Genomic DNA, 17886 nt, shown 5'->3' on the forward strand with positions numbered 1-17886 from the left:
CGTCACAGCTGCATCAGTGCAGCGTCACAGCTGCATCAGTGCAGCGTCACAGCTGCATCAGTGCAGCGTCACAGCTGCATCAGTGCAGCGTCACAGCTGCATCAGTGCAGCGTCACAGCTGCATCAGTGCAGCGTCACAGCTGCATCAGTGCAGCGTCACAGCTGCATCAGTGCAGCGTCACAGCTGCATCAGTGCAGCGTCACAGCTGCATCAGTGCAGCGTCACAGCTGCATCAGTGCAGCGTCACAGCTGCATCAGTGCAGCTGTGCTGCTGTAAGCTTGCTAATGTAGACATAGCCTTAAATTCCTAATATGTGTAGAATGAAAACCAGTTGGAAAGGCGATTTTGGTTCTTGTATTGGATGGACTGGGGCTTGGATGTTAGAACTTGTCTACATTAGGGATTTTTGCACCAGTGTGGTTCAGCTGCTGTTTCCTTGTGCTGATGGAGAGAGCCATACTTCTTTAAAATGAAGTAGCTTTGCCACTGCTCCTACCAGAACACACTGAGGGGTGGTATGGAAGTGGAGGGTATGGAAATGTGGTAAGTTGTGCTGTGCTTCCTTAGCTTACCACACGGGTGGGCAAACTTTTTGGCCTGAGGGCCACATCTGGGAATAGAAATTGTATGGCGGGCCATGATCCCCACAGAATTGGGGTTGGGGTGCAGAAGGGGGTGCGGGTTTTGAGTTGGGGCCAGAAATGAGGAGTTCAGGGTGCGGGAGGGGGCTCCGGGCTGGGGTGGGGGAGTGGGGTGTGGTGGTATGGGGGATGAGGAATTTGGGGTGTAGGAGGGTGCTCTGGGCTGGGATCAAGGGGTTTGGAGACCTGGAGGGGGATCAGGGCTGGGGCAGGGGGTTGGGGCGAGGCTCAGGGGTGCAGGCTCTGGGTGGCCCTTACCTCAAATGGCTCCCGGAAGCCGCGGCAAGTCTCTTCTCCGGCTCCTACATGGAGATGTGGCCAGGCGGCTCTGGACACTGCCCCGTCCGCTCCCATTCGCTGTGGTTCCTGGCCAATGGGAGCTGCAGGGGCGGAACTTGGGGCGGGAGCAGCGTGCAGAGTGGAAGCCACTGGCTGCCCCTATGTGTAAGAGCCGGAGCGGGGGCCATGCCACTGCTTCCGGGAGCCATGTGGCGTGGCCCCCGACCCTGCTACTCAGCTGGAGTGGGGCCATGCGGCTGCTTCCTGGAGCTGTGTGGAGTGGCCCCTGACCCTGTTCCCCAGCTGGAGCGCCGGAGTGGGGCAAGCCCCAGACCCTGCTCCCCAGCAGGAGCTCAAGGTCTGAATTAAAATGGCTGGTGGGCCAGATTTGGCCCGTGGACTGTAGTTTGACCACCCCAGCTTAACAGGTGAAAAGAAAGGAAACGAGCACTTGTCTTCTAACCTCCAGTCTGAGAACCCCTGAGCTAAACTGTGTTTTTTCTCTCTCTTCCTCGGACTCAGAAACCTTTCCAATTAAAGTTTTGTGGAAACATATCTGCTAAACATTTTGGTTTTGGTGAAACAGCATATTTTTCAGAAATGGTACGTTTCCTGATGCATAACTGGACTGTCCCCATCTGCCTCCACACTTTGGTTCTGGGTATCTAGCTTGCAAAATTATCAATTGTACAATGTATGGATCTTTGTACTCTAGTGTTTTTAGTCAGGATACAAGTATTTATAGATGTACAATTATCTCTTACTAATCTTATTATGTGTTCAAATCACACTATTCACTCCTATAATCCCCCTGCTTTGACTTGTTCCTGCACTCAAATTTTCAAACTGTTTGCCAGCATTATGAAGATGCCACCTCAGCTATTCATAAGCTTCAGTAGCAGTGACCACTCCCAGCACTTCCACAAAAGGGGAAATAGGTGCTGTCCTACAACTGAGAGGGGGTGGTGGTGATTCTTTTAAAAAAAGATCTTTTTGATTTATTTTTTCTTCTTTTCATCCCTTTCTCTTCTGTTCTTACTCTCTCTAAGCTGGCAAGATTCATGTGCCTAGACAATTGCAGCGTATTGGTGACTTACATTGGGAAAAGATCTTTCAAATCAGTTATGAGGCATTTTATAAAACAAAATATGTATCAGTTATTCTGAGCATGAAACCATGCTGACCTTTAGGGAGGGAATGGTGAAAGGAGGAAAATGAAGGCATCCAGTCTTGGTTTCAAGACATCAAGAGATGGACAATCTACCGCTTTCTTTGTTTGTTTAACCTTTGCAGCATCCTTACTGAACCATTCCCAGTGGTTGTTGCCAGCTCCTGAAGAAGCAGAGTTAAGATACGTGCCATCCCTGGAATGCATCTTAACTTTGTATTTTCTACCTTTCAGAAAATTAAGGTTAGCCACTCTTCTTGTTCTGGAAGGGCACAAGAAACCAATAGGAGACCGTATTGCTGTATTAATGAAGTCTCTGGGCATTTAATATAGTTAAAGGAGAAATGATCTTGTCACAAAACAGAGAGTTAACTTTACAGTTGTAGCTTCTTGCACCAAAGGAAAAAATTAACCTGTTTGCCTGGGCATAAAGCTTAATGAGTTAACTCCTAACCTTGGATTTTGACTTTGATACTTCCCCCAGAAGCATGCACACAGTTTTCTTACTTTTGCCTGTTAATATGAGTAGAAGGACCCTCTAGCTTTGAATATGGCTGTCGGGATTCCAAACAAAACATCTTATTGTCGATTCTGACAAAGAAGAGGCTTTTGTGGGGGAGGCCTTGAATCAAGACCTGAAGGAGAAAGACTGTCTATTTATAGGAAGCACTGCTTTTCCTGCTTAAATCAGGATCAGCAGAGCTTCCACAGATCATCTGGGAGTTTCCATATCTGTTCTTGCCTCAAGAGACTCTCTATATCTGACCTTGGAAGCTTTGATGCATGATATTAGGCAGTAGCTCTCCCATTCCTCAAACTGGCCATGGAAAAATTTTGATGCCAGAAAGCCAGTCCTCCCACAAAAGGCAGGGTTGGCTTTCCCCTTCCCATCCCCCCACATATCTAAGGTGCAATACCATAGTGTATGTATTGAGTTTTAGCTATCTTCCCTCAAGACGTAGCTTCTGAGCATGGGAAGGAACTAATAATGTGGAAGTGGGTAGTAACTGGGCACCTCCAGGACTTGAAAGCAGTAAGCCCAATGTCAGTTCAGGCCAGATTCTTTGGAGTCTATTCACTTCTGCTTGCAGTGCTCAAGAAATTTCAGCATTTTTCTCATTCGATCCGATCTCTTCCACCTTCAAATATTTCAAGGCTCAAATGACCTTTTCTGTTATTGTGGTAGACCTAAGCACTTAACTTCATTTGAAGGATGCTTATTTGATATTCTAACTGTGTGGCTCACCAGAAGTTTTTCTCTTTCACCTTGGGTTAAATACATCAACAGTACATCATCTCATTTGGTTTCACCTTGGCTCCCAGGGTTTTCTTAATAGTAGCTGCTGTCGTGCTGCACACACAGATTTTCATACTGTCATCTGCACTGCTTATTAGAGAAGGTGCCATCCCTGCAAGAAGCAGCTAGAGTAGTTGAAGACCTGGTGAATCTCCTACCCAACCTCAGATTTGTACTCAACTTTTGAAAAAAGTGAACTGATCACAGCAAAGACTGATCTTTCTGTGAACTGTTTTACATATCACAGGGGTGGCTTTTCCATGAAGAATTCTTAAGCTTAGATAGACTATTCAGATTCTGTTGACTGTCACCAAATGATGCACATCCTTCTGTTGTTCAGGTCAATAACTTCATTTGCTGTTTGTTCTGGACTCTTCCTTTTATTCTCGGTTAATTCAGAAGGATGAGGGAATCGCCAGTAAGTTTTAATTAACAATATTTTGGCCAAGGCCAAGCATAAATTTCAGCCCCAGATGATTATTTTTGAGAGAGCTAAATGGAACTGAAGCCAGGGATTTAGAATGGATGTGCCATCTCAGCCTTGTGATGCTGTAATTCCTTTCTTCTGGGGAAATTTGTAATGGTTACAATCCATAATATGGTTACAATCCTTCCATAAAGAATATTGTCTTAGTGGAAGGGAATTTGGTGAGGAAACAGACTTCAAGTTCAGGATTCCTAAAGGAGAATATATATGAACAGTAAGGAAAATGACTTGTTAAATTATAAAAATAACATTAGTGCCCTTTCAATAATTATCTACAAATGCAGCCGGTAGTTGTATATACATATTGTAAGAGATAACTATTTCAATACTTTTCAGTGTTGTGCTGATTTCCTCCCTCTTTCCGCCCCACCTCATTTTTTTTAACAGGATGAAGGAAATGTGAAAGAAATTCCTATTACCCATCATGTGAAAGAAGGGTGTGAGAAAGCAGATCCCGCACAGTTTGAATTACTTAAGGTTCTTGGTCAGGGATCATTTGGAAAGGTAAGATACAAACTTTTTTTTATCCCAATCCTAGACTTCTAATAGACAGCTACTTAGTCCTACTTGTTAACATTAATGAACTTCTCCATTAAAGTTGGTTTTATAGCTTCTGAATACTCCTGTCTGCTGTCAAAAGTACATCTTTTTTTCCTGTAGAGTTTACAGTGTCACTGGGTACTGATGGATTCTTGAGGCCTTTGTATGTTGCAACTCTGCCTGTGAAGCAGGACATGAATTTCTCCCTTTGATCACCATATTGTTTTTCCTTAGCATTAGGAGCACAATCTTGCAGTTCTCATGTAGGCAAAACTCCCATTAAAGTCAAGGGTAATTTTCCTATAAGTAACAGGACTGCAAGGCTGGGTGCAGAACAATACAAAAACATTCTTAATCTTGATGAAACAGGTTACTGTCAGCAGTTTGAGACTGAGTTAGAGAAGGCCGACATGGTTTTTAGAGGCCTAATAAGCCACAAACACACACCTGTGAAAATTGGCTTGTTTTTGAGGATGTTATTCCCTGACTTGTACGTTCTTATGTGGAGGTGACAGTATTAGAAAATTTAAACCTTGCACCCAGTAGCCCTCTATTAACCTGAACTTGCTTGTCCTTTAGACATTCTTTACCCTTTTTGTTGCTATAACTAAGTCTAACTAAGACCAGTGTTTCCACTCCATTCTTCCTGCTATCCATGCTGAGATCAATTGTCAGTTTCTTGCAGAAGAGATGTACGGTGGGGTTCATTTACTTAGCCATGTCACATGAGGAGGATAAAACTCTTGTGGAAGGGTATATAGTATCACTTGATATTTGTGGCAAGTTTCCTTTATCCTGTTCCACAGTTACTGTCTCTAAATGTGGAGTACATATTTTCTCACAAGTGAGAGATGGGAAAAGTCTTTTATCTACTCAATCTCCCTGCTAATGTAGGATTATTCCCTGTTGTGCACTTACTAGTGCTTTGTCCAGTCTAGCTTTAATTGACCTATGCGTTGAGACTTTCCTTGGGAGACTACTTCACAGCCTAATAGATCTGTCAAGGTCTGGCATCTGTGAAGTTCAGCATAAATGATCCCTTCTCACTTTTATTCCATAACTCTTAATTATACCTGTTGGGTGTTTTTACAATCATACGTTATATATGCTTGACCTGTCATATGTACCCCCTGAATTGTTGTTTAGCCAATTCTTTTCTCTTAAGTCCATCTCTTCCGCATTTTAAATGTTTCTTTATTCTATGTATGTGATAGCCCCACACAGACAGGTGGGTTAGGAAGGTAATGACATTAAACAATAGATTGAGAAGGCGGGTTTTAATTAGAGTTTGGAAAGAACTATTAATAGAATACAGCATGGACCAGAGAAACATGTTTCAGCCTTAAATGGGGGATGGTATGGGGTGTTGTCATGTTGACTTTAGTCCTTTGCTGGGACATGTCCTTAACTTGCTCGTTAGGTATTACATCAGCATACATGAGGTGTCATCTGGTTGGATGTTGTGTGGGCTTAACTTTTTACAATATGCAATATTTAAACCAGGAGTGTGGCCAACTTTCTAAATTGACTCTGTTAGAACAATGCTGTACCATGAAACATTTCACTGCTGAAAAGATTTTTGTTGCAGATGCTCCTTGACCAAAAATGTGAATTTGTCCACTTTGCAATATCTGAGCATCTGCACCCCATGAACTTGAGTTTGGATTCATTTGGTCAGCAGTATTTGTTTGGGGCCACGCCTGCTCCCTGAGTGTCCTTGTGCCTTCCATCTGAGAGCATAAAGGGTGGGGTGACCACAGCTGTCTTAGTTCCTTGTCCCTACTGTGGCTATGAGTTGGAACCACCAGTGAGTTTCTCCCTCACTGTGATCTATCCATTGTATTGTAAATAGAAAGGATTAGTTGAGCTATTTTTCACTTGTTTCCTTTCTTACTGTAAGAAGCAGCCCTTTTCTTTGTCTGTGAGACTTCCTGGTACTGGGATCCTATCGTTATGACTGAATGCACACCTCCAGGCTTAAAAATGACTCTTTCTGATGGACGTATGAGGTGCTTATTGTGACATGGTGAGGGGTACATACAAGAAAGAAGTGCCATTTGTAAATCATTCTCAAAGAACTCAAAAGTCGAAAGTCTTGCTCAGAATTGTTTTGTCTGGATAGATCATTGCGCTTCTCTTCAGATCCTGAAGCAGCTGGGGGTGAAAATATTGACTATTCCTCCTCAGAGTGCTTCCACTGGCTCTTAGGCTTATATATCTGAGACAGGTTTCAGAGTGGTAGCTGTGTTAGTCTGTATCAGCAAAAAAAAACCGAGGAGTACTTGTGGCACCTTAGAGACAAACAGATTTATTTGGGCATCTGATGAAGTGGATTTTAGCCCACGAAAGCTTATGCCCATATAAATGTGTTAGTCTCTAAGGTGCCACAAGTACTCCTCGGTTTTATATCTTAGACAGGCACTTGTAAAGAATCATCCTCCACAGCTGCTAAAACCTCAGAGGTTGGGGGGAGGAAGGAGGACTAAATCTCTAAGGGGAAGAGGTCTAGACCTCCATCACTGGGTCCTACCTTAAGAAACTAGAAATACCCTTGAATTACATTTGAGAAGAGTAGTTCAAGGCCCAAGAAGGGACCCTATGCTGCCCACTTAGGCATCAGTCACAGAACACTGGGACCAACTTCTCCACTGAGTCAGAAATTACCAGGTACAAACCCCTTGCATTGAAGCCCCTGTTACTGATATCTCTGGTACAGGCACCTTACATTTGCCCACCTGCAGCACTAATGTACTTGATACTGAAACCTGTGTGATATCAAGGGATCTTATGGCTAAGGTGAAGATTTTGTCACGGATATTTTTAGTAAAAGTCACAGACAGGTCTCAGGCAATTAAGACCTGTCCCTGAATTTGAGCATTGGCCTGCTAAACCCAGGGTTGTGAGTTCATTCCTTGAGGGGGCCATTTAGGGATCTGGGGCAAAAATTGGGGATTGGCCCTGCTTTGAGCAGGGGGTTGGACTATATGATCTTCTATGAAAATGGGAAGCCGCTGGGCAGCTGTGGGGCCAGCTCGGAGCTCCACGGTGCCCATCCACCCGCGGCTCAGAGCTGCAGACTCCCCCTGGGCCAGAGGTAGTGGGGCTTCCCCTGCTGCCCGCGTAGGCTGAGGGTGGCAGGGCTACCCCTGGGGGCTGAAGTCACGGAATCGGTGACTTCCTGACCTCCGTGACAAAATCATAGCCTTACTTTATGGCCTCTTTGGTACTGGGCACTGTTTTTGGTAATAAAGGTATGGTCTGATACCCCAAGCTTAGTACCGAGCACAGCCTGAGTGTGCTCCCAACTACTCAAGCTCCAGCCCCACAAAGGGAGGAGTGCATTTCTTCCTCAGGCTCAGATAATAGCAACGAGGAGTCTCCAGTACATTCTCTGTGGTCTAGGTATTGAAACTCTGTGGTCTAGGTATTGAAACCCTTACACCTCAGAGTGAGAATCTAGGATGATTTTTTTTTTATTATCCCATTGGTACTATCCCTTGGTTTCCACCCCATGGCCTCCTTCTCCCTATACTTATTGGAACCTATGGCCTTATTGAGCACTATGGAGATTACAAGCCAGAAGACTAGCTTCTGCACCCAGTCCAGAGCTAGAACCCCTTCCCCACTGTCCACTCCACTGTCAGCTCATGCTGCCGTGGTGTTGACTGTGTGGGATGATCAGGGCTCTGATGAGGACTTACAGGTGGAGGACTGTTCCATCCCAGCACCTGTCTTGTTGCTACCTCTTGATGAGGGGTGGTACATGTAATATCTACCTTACAGACAAATTTGCTATGCGGAATGACAGGTACATTTGAGATTCCGTTGGAAGTTGTCCAGGGGAAGTTGCACGAGCTCTTAGACCTCCTACACACCTCCATGCCTGGACGTCTTGCAGTGCTCATCAGTGAGGGACTACTGAAGCCACCCAAGTTACTCTGACAGATGTCTAGTTCTCTAGCTCTGGTATTCGAGGGTAGATTATTGCTTCCTAAGCCTTTGAGCAACTTTATATGCAGTAAGTTGAAGTAATCAAGTCCTAAGGTGACAAATGCACATGCAACTGCTACTGGGCCTGTGTAGGAAAGGAATGTGGATATATTGGCCCTCAGAAATTGATACAAGGCTTTTCTGATCACTGTCCGTAGGCCTACAGAGTGATGAAGCATCTGATAGAATTCAGTACTAATTATTGCTTTAACCACCAAGGTTATACTTAGAGTTCTGTGAAATTCTTTTTATTTTGGGGAGTGTTTTGCTATTTGGTTGTATCCATTTTCCTCTCACCTGGGGGGTCAGGTTCTGCCCTCAGGAGTATGTGGGAAGGGTCCGGGGGGGGGGGCAGGCACAGTGGAGGCCCTGTCTGGGGGTCATGACAGAGGGAGGTGGACGGGCCAAACCTCAGTGGTGCTCCAGTCCCCTGTGCCAGGTTGTAATGGCTGGAGCTGGGCCCAGCGCTGTGGGACAGGAGACTCAGGGGCCGCTGCTGTGGGGTGAGTTTTTCATTTTAATTGTTGTGTTTTTGCATTTTGTGAAAAAACCCCAGGCTCTAGTTGTTCTTCTTCAGTGATGGCTGGGTGAGATCATTTTCAAAATGCAGAATTGAATTCTTATCCAAATAGAGCTTCAAGACCTTAAAAACTTTATACCTGATTTAATTGAAAAATAAATATAAAGATAGATATAGAACTGATTTAAAAATATTATTTTTGAAGTTAAACTTTCTTCTGTTGCACTTCACATTAGAAGTGTAAAACTCAGAGTTAAAACTTTTTTCAGGTGTCCTTGTGTTAGTTATAAGCACTGCATGAGAAACTTGGCAGTGCAGAAAACTATTCAGAGTAGACCTCATTTGACTTGGGAAAATTAAAATTGTCTAGTTTCACTGGCAAATAACTATACAGTCACAAAATTGGTTGAGTTGTTCAGTATTATGCCTACGATATTAAGTCTCTTTATCCTCAAATTCCTAGCACTTTTTAATCATATTTTGGACTGTGATGCACACATGATCAAGGATGTGTCCAGTGATGATTTAAGGATGAAGTTTCAGTGGGTGAATGAGCAGTTAGTTCAGTAGTGGGACCTCTTGTAGAGAGGGAAGCGAAGCTGTAAGAGGCATGGATTGGAGGTGAGAAGCTATTACTCTACATCTGTCAATTTCTGGGTTAAAATTACAGGGAAATGTTGTTGGCCTCTGCATCCAAAATCTGTGAGAACTTCTAAATTTTGTCTTATTGGAAACAGCCAAACCACCATAAAATCATTGATTAAAGCATTGAATAAAGCAGTCTTTCTATAAAAATAAAGTAACGTATATTTTTTTCTTTTTCTTTCCCTGTCCACAATGTGTTGTCTTTTGTTCCTTCAGTGGTCTTTAGGGTTCATTGTTTCACTCAGATTAATGTTCACTAATTTTCAGTACTATTTATATCTCAATATTTTTCTCTCTCCACTCAGTTTTTTTCTGATTAGGTCTTTCTTTTGTTTTGTGGTTCAATGTTTTCTCTCCCCTGCTCTCTTCATCCTTGCCTTTTCCATTTTCTTCCTTCTATTTTCCCTCTATTTCTTCTCCCTCTTTGTGGTGTCATCGTTCTGGCTATTAGCTGTCACCTGTATGTGTGAGAACTGTCTCTCTCATGCCTCCCAAAGCTGTCTCCTTCACTCTTTCTGGCAGGTTTCAGAGTAGCAGCCGTGTTAGTCTGTATTTGCAAAAAGAAAAGGAGTACTTGTGGCACCTTAGAGACAGCTCACTGCATCCGATGAAGTGAGCTGTAGCTCACGAAAGCTTACGCTCAAATAATTGAGCATAAATGAGGTGCGTGGTTGAGGGGCAAGTGCAAGGGGAAGGACCTATTTCCCCTCTCTATACCCGTTCATAAGCCGACCCCCTTCTCTGGTGCTTCTCTTTTTTACTAAAAGAATTTGGCTCATGAACGAGTATATATGGTATACTTTTATTTAACCACTTCTAGTTAAAACCATAAACAGAGTGGTAACATTTTTTGCTTCTAGTGTTGAAAATCTGGAAATAAATATAAGAATGAAAAGACTTTTGAACCTCAGGTTTTTGTTAGCATACTTTTAAACCTATGATTGGACTTTAATGTTATGATGATGTAGTAAAAGTTTGCTCATTGAAATGTATTAGAAATGGTAATTCAGTAGTTACGCTGGAAGAGCTCATAGTATGGAAATGCACATAATCCGTAGCAATCGATTTTTCTAATCACATTTGTTACTCTGCAAGATCATACTCTCCAAATTTAAGCAGACTGAGGGGAAAAATTGTAGTGGCACCCCCTCCTCCCCCAAGGTGCAGGGCCTTGATCTTAAATGGTGTATTTCCCCACTCCCTTCTCCTCACACTCCAACTTCAGAGATTATGTATTTGAGGTTACATAGCATTTGTAGGGAAGGAGACAGAGCTAGGGACACCTGTTTGACATGCTGCCCTTTCCTAACACACTAGTGTAAAATATACAGGTACGTGGCATGTAAGTTAATATTCATTCTATAAGCATTAATTTAAGCTGATCTCTGTAGAAAAACTGAAGAGTGCCTAGAGCCCAGGTCTAGCTACTTCAGGAACCCTAGGGGTTTCTACCACCTGCAATCCGGTTACTTGTGGAGGTGAGAGTGCAATTACTTTTGTTGCTCTGCCTGCACGGGGGGTGTGTGTGTGTGTGTGTGTGTCCTAGCATCTGGTGCTCCTTCCTACATCCAACCAAAAGATCATCTCATAGTCCCTTACTGGATTTAATAATTGCTTTCTCAAAAAAATGGTGTACTGTGAAAACCTGCTGATTTTCTCTGCCCCTATTCCCATTATTTTAGTTTTTCCCTATGGAGGCTATGATTTGGTGCAGTCTGTTCTCTTTTCCTCATACTAAAACAGACCATGATAACTTTTTGTTCAAACTAAATCACTGTTATATATAACAATTTTAGCAATAATTTGAAATATAAAATATTTTTTGGGTCAGGTTTTTCTTGTGAGGAAAATAATTGGTCCTGATGCTGAGCAGCTTTATGCAATGAAAGTATTGAAAAAAGCTTCTCTGAAAGGTAAGTGTGTTTTCTTTATAAAGGTCTTGGAAAATACTTCCTGTGTTAAAGTCAGTATTGTCAATATTTTTGTATTAAATAGCCCTCTGTCTTAAACAAGCTGTTCCTTCAGTGAAGTCATAATTCTTTCTTTGACATCAATTTTTTTAATTAACCTTTTTGAGGCCATGCCTTAAGAATTTATTTCAAACCTGTCCAGATGTCTTCAGGTTTTTTTTAATATTAACCTTCTGTAAGTCCATTTAACATTTTTTTTATTACAACAAGAGAATTACAGATAAACAGTTTTCCTGTATTTTCCATGGTTCTAATTTGGTCAAAACTGTTCATTTGTCAAGTTTTGAGTCAACCCTGCTTTATTGGGGAAGTCAAAGTAAGCCAAATTATAAGGTGTTTCTGTCTTTACAAGACACATCACTGGACTCTACTCCACTGTGGGTTACATTTGGGCATGAAGTGTTACTGCTAGAAAATCCAAAATATGATCTTAATAGACAATACATATTCATGGGGGCAGAATCTAGAAGTTGAAATTAGCTGAAGCCCCTCCCCCCCCCCAAAAAAGAACAAAACCTGACCACCAAACAACCCAACCTTCCCCAACTTTTTTACGATTTTTGAAAAGAAACTTGCTAGATCACTAAATATAGCTGGATTTGTTGCAGAATTTAGAAAGGTTAAAATATATAGTGGTAAGAGGGAAAATGTAATATCTCAAAATAAAAAGAAATGATTTAAAGGGTAAATAAAGATTATTTTATATTTCTCTGGATATTTAGAACTTACTATCTATTCCTTCCTGTTCTACCTTCACTTTACTGAAATAGAGGATTATTTATTAGTATTCTGCTTTTTTTCAGTACGAGATCGAGTTCGTACAAAGATGGAGAGAGATATATTAGTAGAAGTAAATCATCCATTTATCGTCAAACTGCACTATGGTTGGTATTTTTGTTCCGTTGCCTATATATTTTTGGCAGGATTAGCATGTTAAGGGCATTAGTCGTCTCTTTCTTAATAGTTGGAGTGGATTTGCTCTAAAACCTAGTTTTCATTAAGCACGTCAAATGTAATCTTCTTCTGCCTTATTTTTGTTAACAGTTATTGTAAGCAGGTACAGATAATGTGAAAGCTAGGCATAGATGACTAGTAATTTCTACCTTCCAGTATGTAACTAAGGACATTTTCTGGAAAAAAGTGACATTAACAGATAAACATCAATCCAGCCTTTCTGAAGCATTAATCTCTGCAGAGTTTAACAGAACCAGTATTTTCTGCCTTGAGAGGTTTGACTATACCCTCAGTTATGTAAACATTCCTTTTATAATTACAGAGCATATCTCAGTTTTCACTATTATGGTTACATCTCACTCTGTGTCAAAGTATCTGCCTAGTCCATTCTATACTGACAGCCTGTGCATGGTGTAGAGTCTTGTCATTTAGGCCTTTTGTCTGAGTTTTCTTCTGTAAGATATGAACACATCTTAAGGTGAATTGCAGACCTCTCAGGGATATATTTCTCTCATGTACGCGCATATCTGTTCCAATGTAGTTCAGATCAGGATAGTGCTTTTCCCAAGAGACTAAAGAGTACATTAAATAAAACATGCATGTGAACAATTTAACACACATTAAACAATTCCTAAGCACTTAATCAAGAAAACATAATTACCTTTTTATAATACTTTAAAAGCATATGATAGATTTATAAACAATTAACATCTTCACATAGTAAAATGGTAACATGCACATAAGAAAACATCTAAATAGACCATGTATAGTGTAAAAAAAAAAAAAGATTCCCTTGATAAGACTGAAGAATTAAAATATTTATCTTAATCTTTTTAAAAGAAATAGATTTTCATGACCTTTGAAAAGTTATCGGGCATGTATTATCGGGATCCTGACCTCTATATTATAGCCCTTTTTGGTCACTGGTTTCTGTTTTCCTCCGTTTTTGCTTCTTTATTTTCTCATTCACAGTCCATCAGACTCTCCCCACAATCCTATTTTTGAAAGTTTCATTAGACCTGAATTCTGCTGTTGGTCTTGTTGTTTCTCCACTGGCAGAGGTTTCAAGCACTGCCATCCTATGTCTTTAACTGGCTGAAATGCTTCTCTTCCTCACCCCACCTACTTCCAACTTGTTTTCTTTATAGGGAGAGACACAATCAACTTGAAATCCACTCAATTTAAAAAAAAAAGTTAAGCTTGGTTTCAGTTGTTATACCTCCCCCCAGTCAATTTTTATAGTATAATTTTCTTATTTAAAATATTTTTCTCCCTTGTTGCTGTAACAAACAAAAGTGGAAGTTGACTAACTTTATGGGGAAAAACTGAAACAGACTCTGCACAAAGTGCAGTCAAATGTAAACAAACGGGAGGGGAGGGGGAAAATGGTGCTTTTATCTTACCTTTCATTTAGTATTTTTTTACCAACTGCAGGTAGAAAGCTTTTGACCAGAAGTGAAAAATGAATGTCCTTTTAGAATCTGATTGGCAGGCCCTGTTTAAAATGTATCGCTAAGTTTAAAATGTAATTACTTGACTTTTAATGGGCAGTGCAAGGGGTTGGAGTAAGAGGCTTCTTGTGCTTCTCCCATTCACTGTACATATATATGAGCAAGTCACACAGAATCTGATCCCTTGTTCATTTTTCAATCGTACACCATTGCCACGGGGTCCACTTACTGCTAGTGGCTCCTCCTCGTGGCAGTCCTGGGGATTAGCTCTGCCCTCCTCTGGCGGTGTCCCTATCAGTCGTCTTTTCTCACTTTGAAGGCCCCTCTTGCTCCAGTAACCACAGCCTCTTCTTCGTGACTTGGTGCTTAATTGGTTGGTTGGGTCTGCCTGGCCTAATTCAACCTTCTCAGAACCAGAATGAGGAATACAACACCCCATCACAGTCATATAACATTTTCATTATTTTTGAATGCCTTTACTATTCTTAAGCTCCCCAAAGACTTCCTACAGCTTTTGGAAAATGTCCCACAGATATTGTTTTTCCATTTTTAAAACCAATACTTTGTAATAATTTAGGTACAATAATATTAGTCCAATATAAAAACTGAGTTTGGCACACCAGTGGGTGTGGTGGTGCGTGGATGACTTGTTTGAATTCCGAAACTCTTAATTTTTCAAATTGTTGTGTTAAGTCCTAACAAGGCAAATTTTATTATAGTAGAACCTCATTAATTCCCATATCAATAATTAAAAACATAATTATTGTACAAATACTGGGGGGGTCTCCCCATGCTTAGTAAAGATGTACTAGAACGTCAGTGCTGTAGTGAGATCTCTTGTCACTAACACTTTGTAATATATTAGTAATGGTTACTTTTTGCAAACTTCCCTGTACAAAGTATTAACAAAATGAATAAAACTAAATTACATTTCTCAAATAAATGAATATAGTACATTTTGATGCAGTATTCGTGTGGTGTTAATTATTCAGGTTAGTTCACAGATTTCAGTAGCTCATATGAGGCTCTCATGCCTAATTGAATTACCTCAGTTCAGAAGCAACTGCTCTATTACGCTAAAATAAAAGCCGTAAAAAAGTATTATAGAATGCCTGAGTATTGTGTCTAATTTCACCATTGTCATATAAAACTATCCATTAAGTTTTGTGATGTTTTAAAATCAGCCTTTCAGACCGAAGGGAAGCTATATTTAATATTGGATTTTCTCAGGGGAGGAGATGTATTCACGCGATTATCCAAAGAGGTAAGTACCTACATTTTAACTGAATACAATAGTAAAAATTGGTTCAAAGACGCAAAGAAATTAGAGCTGGAAAATGACATCCTTGTCTAACCCCCTACCAATATTGGATTGTTCCTTTTGTCTTTTTCTCTAATTCTTGACCCATTTATTTTTAGGAGCTCAGTTGAACTTTCATTTTTATATATATAAAAGTGAAAGTTCAACTGAGCTCCTAAAATATATATATATTATAATAATATCCATCCCTTGGGATGATATTCCATCGCTTAAGAAACCTCAGTGTCAAACTTTTACTGATAATTGGCCTAAAATTTCTTTTTTGTACCTCCCCATACCAAATTCTCTAATCTAAAAGTGGTCTTGTTGCATAAAGACCTAGTTGAAGTAAATCAGGTTTATATAATAAAGAACACAGGTGTGATTAGAGTTTGATGTCAGTTTAGCTGCCCCTGAGTTTGTTGAATCATTTTAGTGTTTAGTTTCTTGAACCGAATATTTTTTTTCTAGGTAAAATACTTTTCTCCCCCCTCCTTCCTCCCCCCCCCCAATTTTGGAGAAATCACAACCTTGATTGACAGCTCACTATTGTTTGTTTGGGGAGGAATGCTAATTGTGCTACTCTGATGACATGTCTTTAAATCTGTCAGTCTGTGAAATTGCATGTGGACTATAATGGTATTTGTAATATTCCAAGCTAAGAAATATTCTGTTTTTCAAAACTTTTCTGTAAAAATTCTAGGTGTTGAATTAAACTTTTGAAAATATCTTCATAATGAGTTTTTAGTGCTTCATAAATTTCACGAGTCTGTTTCTCATTTTAAATCTACTTCCATATGATTTCAAGACATTCCTTTCGATAATGTCTAACAGAGGACATTGTCTAAAATTGGGCAAACTAGCTGGCTGATGTGAAATAGATTGTCAGTAGTTGTTTCAAATTAGTATCCTTAAGCTTTAAGAACCAATGAGCTGGATTTTCTCAGTGCATCTGTTTCCTAAAGTCAAGCTACATATTGAGGATGGGTCAGGGAACATATACCTAGTATATGCCCTAAAATTACATTGAACTCGTTTTATTAGCTTGCAATAGTGATCTTTCAGTATTTCACAACTAAACTCAATGTAAATATCCTGTAGCTGTGCTATGAAAATATTGAGAGAGTTGTCTATTTGTAGGAGTCAGCAGACCTGTTAAGAATGAATGAGGCATAAACCAGGAAAGTGGTCAATCTCTATTTCCATTTGATCTGAGATGTCTCCCTTAAGAAATCTCAGTATAATAGGAAATGACTTCAGGTCTTGTTGTGATAGTGCAGCTAGAATATACGGATCCTCCAAAATAGACACTTAAATGAAGGGTGCAAATCTGGCTGTAAAAATATTGGCTGGGTATCTGAAAAAGAGAGAAATCTCTCTTTTAGGAGTAAAGAAATAAGCAATAATTTTGAGGTCACTTATTACTCAAGTTTATATTTGGTTTTCAACAAACTTCAGATTATTTCTAAAGTACCATGATTTTTTAAAACTTTTAATTTTGTATATTAAAAAACACCTGATGTTTTCTATAAAGAAAACACAATAGTTTTAAAAACACTGTTTTCTATTGCAATACCACATGGCAATGGAAAGTGAATGACCCAGGCCAATGCGGGGGGGGGTCAGTTCCTAGGGCCACTTGAAACCATCCCACACATGGATTATCAGGCATATTTGAAATTGTTTTTGATTGTTTAGCTGTTAATAAGATATTTAAGTGTTAATTTTGGTTTTTAAAATTCTAACGTATGGGACTTTTTCCGCTGCAATGCAGAAAATGTCTGATATCCATCCAATAAAGCACTTTTACTGCAGCTTTCCCTTCAGAAGTAAAACTTAATGCAATTTGTTTTTACCACATTTAATTTGGGGGGAAAATCGTATTTAAAATGAATTTGTGCAATCTTGTTAGGTTGCAAAGTAATAATTAGAATAATTGTATTTGGAGATTTGGAAACTTCACTTGTGTCTTTGGACTGTAACAGTCATTTTTGTTCATTGTACTTCATTCTTAATTCATTCTTTTATTATTTCTGTTGCATACAACTTTGACATGACAAACTACAGTAATACCTGTGCGCTGTGCAAATTAGGAATATTTCTTAATCTTGAGCAGAGCTGTTCAGCAATAAGAGTACATCTTGTATTCATAGTTCCAAATGTTGATGTATATTACTAAGCTTAATCAACATCGTTTACACAAGACTAACTAGTCCTATAGAAGGAGACTAAATGAACAAAGTTTCTACGCTCCTTTCGTACTCTCAATGATTTCAGCAAATGGAGAATAGTTCATCTTGGAATATAATTTGAGGTTTTAAAGACCTAAAAAAAATATTCTAAGAATATAGACATCCAAAATGCTTGAAGTTATTACTGGTTATGTTATAATTTCCTCAGATAATGATTGTCTGTGTGGCCATATGGTACCAGCATGTTAAAATGGTAAAATAATGTGTAACTAAGTGAAGAAAGGTGCGTGAAAGGAACAGCAAGTAGTGAGAGCAGAAGGGAGAACTCACTCTGTTACTGAGGGCAAATATATTTTTCTCAGTCCTGGTTAGGCCCCAGTCATGCAGGGTCAACCAGCTAGCGTACATGGCATTGTATATAGGTAAAGCAATGCTTTATCTGTACCCCAC

General features: G+C 40.1%; 1 protein-coding gene across 3 annotated transcripts in view; it reads left to right on the forward strand.

Annotated features, from left to right (window-relative positions):
* Positions 1-17886, forward strand: part of RPS6KA6 (ribosomal protein S6 kinase A6) — an 80693-nt gene that overhangs the window by 17822 nt on the left and 44985 nt on the right. For 2 of the 3 annotated variants that reach the window (XM_073360914.2, XM_073360915.2), the window contains 4 exons: positions 4262-4378; positions 11401-11482; positions 12343-12423; positions 15129-15208. In XM_073360914.2, coding sequence (XP_073217015.1) covers positions 4262-4378; positions 11401-11482; positions 12343-12423; positions 15129-15208 — 360 coding nt within the window. The remainder of the gene's footprint in view (positions 1-4261; positions 4379-11400; positions 11483-12342; positions 12424-15128; positions 15209-17886) is intronic. The other variant, XM_073360916.2, reaches the window with a different exon arrangement.

The sequence above is a fragment of the Lepidochelys kempii genome, chromosome 9, assembly GCF_965140285.1.
Source record: "Lepidochelys kempii isolate rLepKem1 chromosome 9, rLepKem1.hap1, whole genome shotgun sequence".
Classification (NCBI taxonomy): domain Eukaryota; kingdom Metazoa; phylum Chordata; order Testudines; family Cheloniidae; genus Lepidochelys; species Lepidochelys kempii.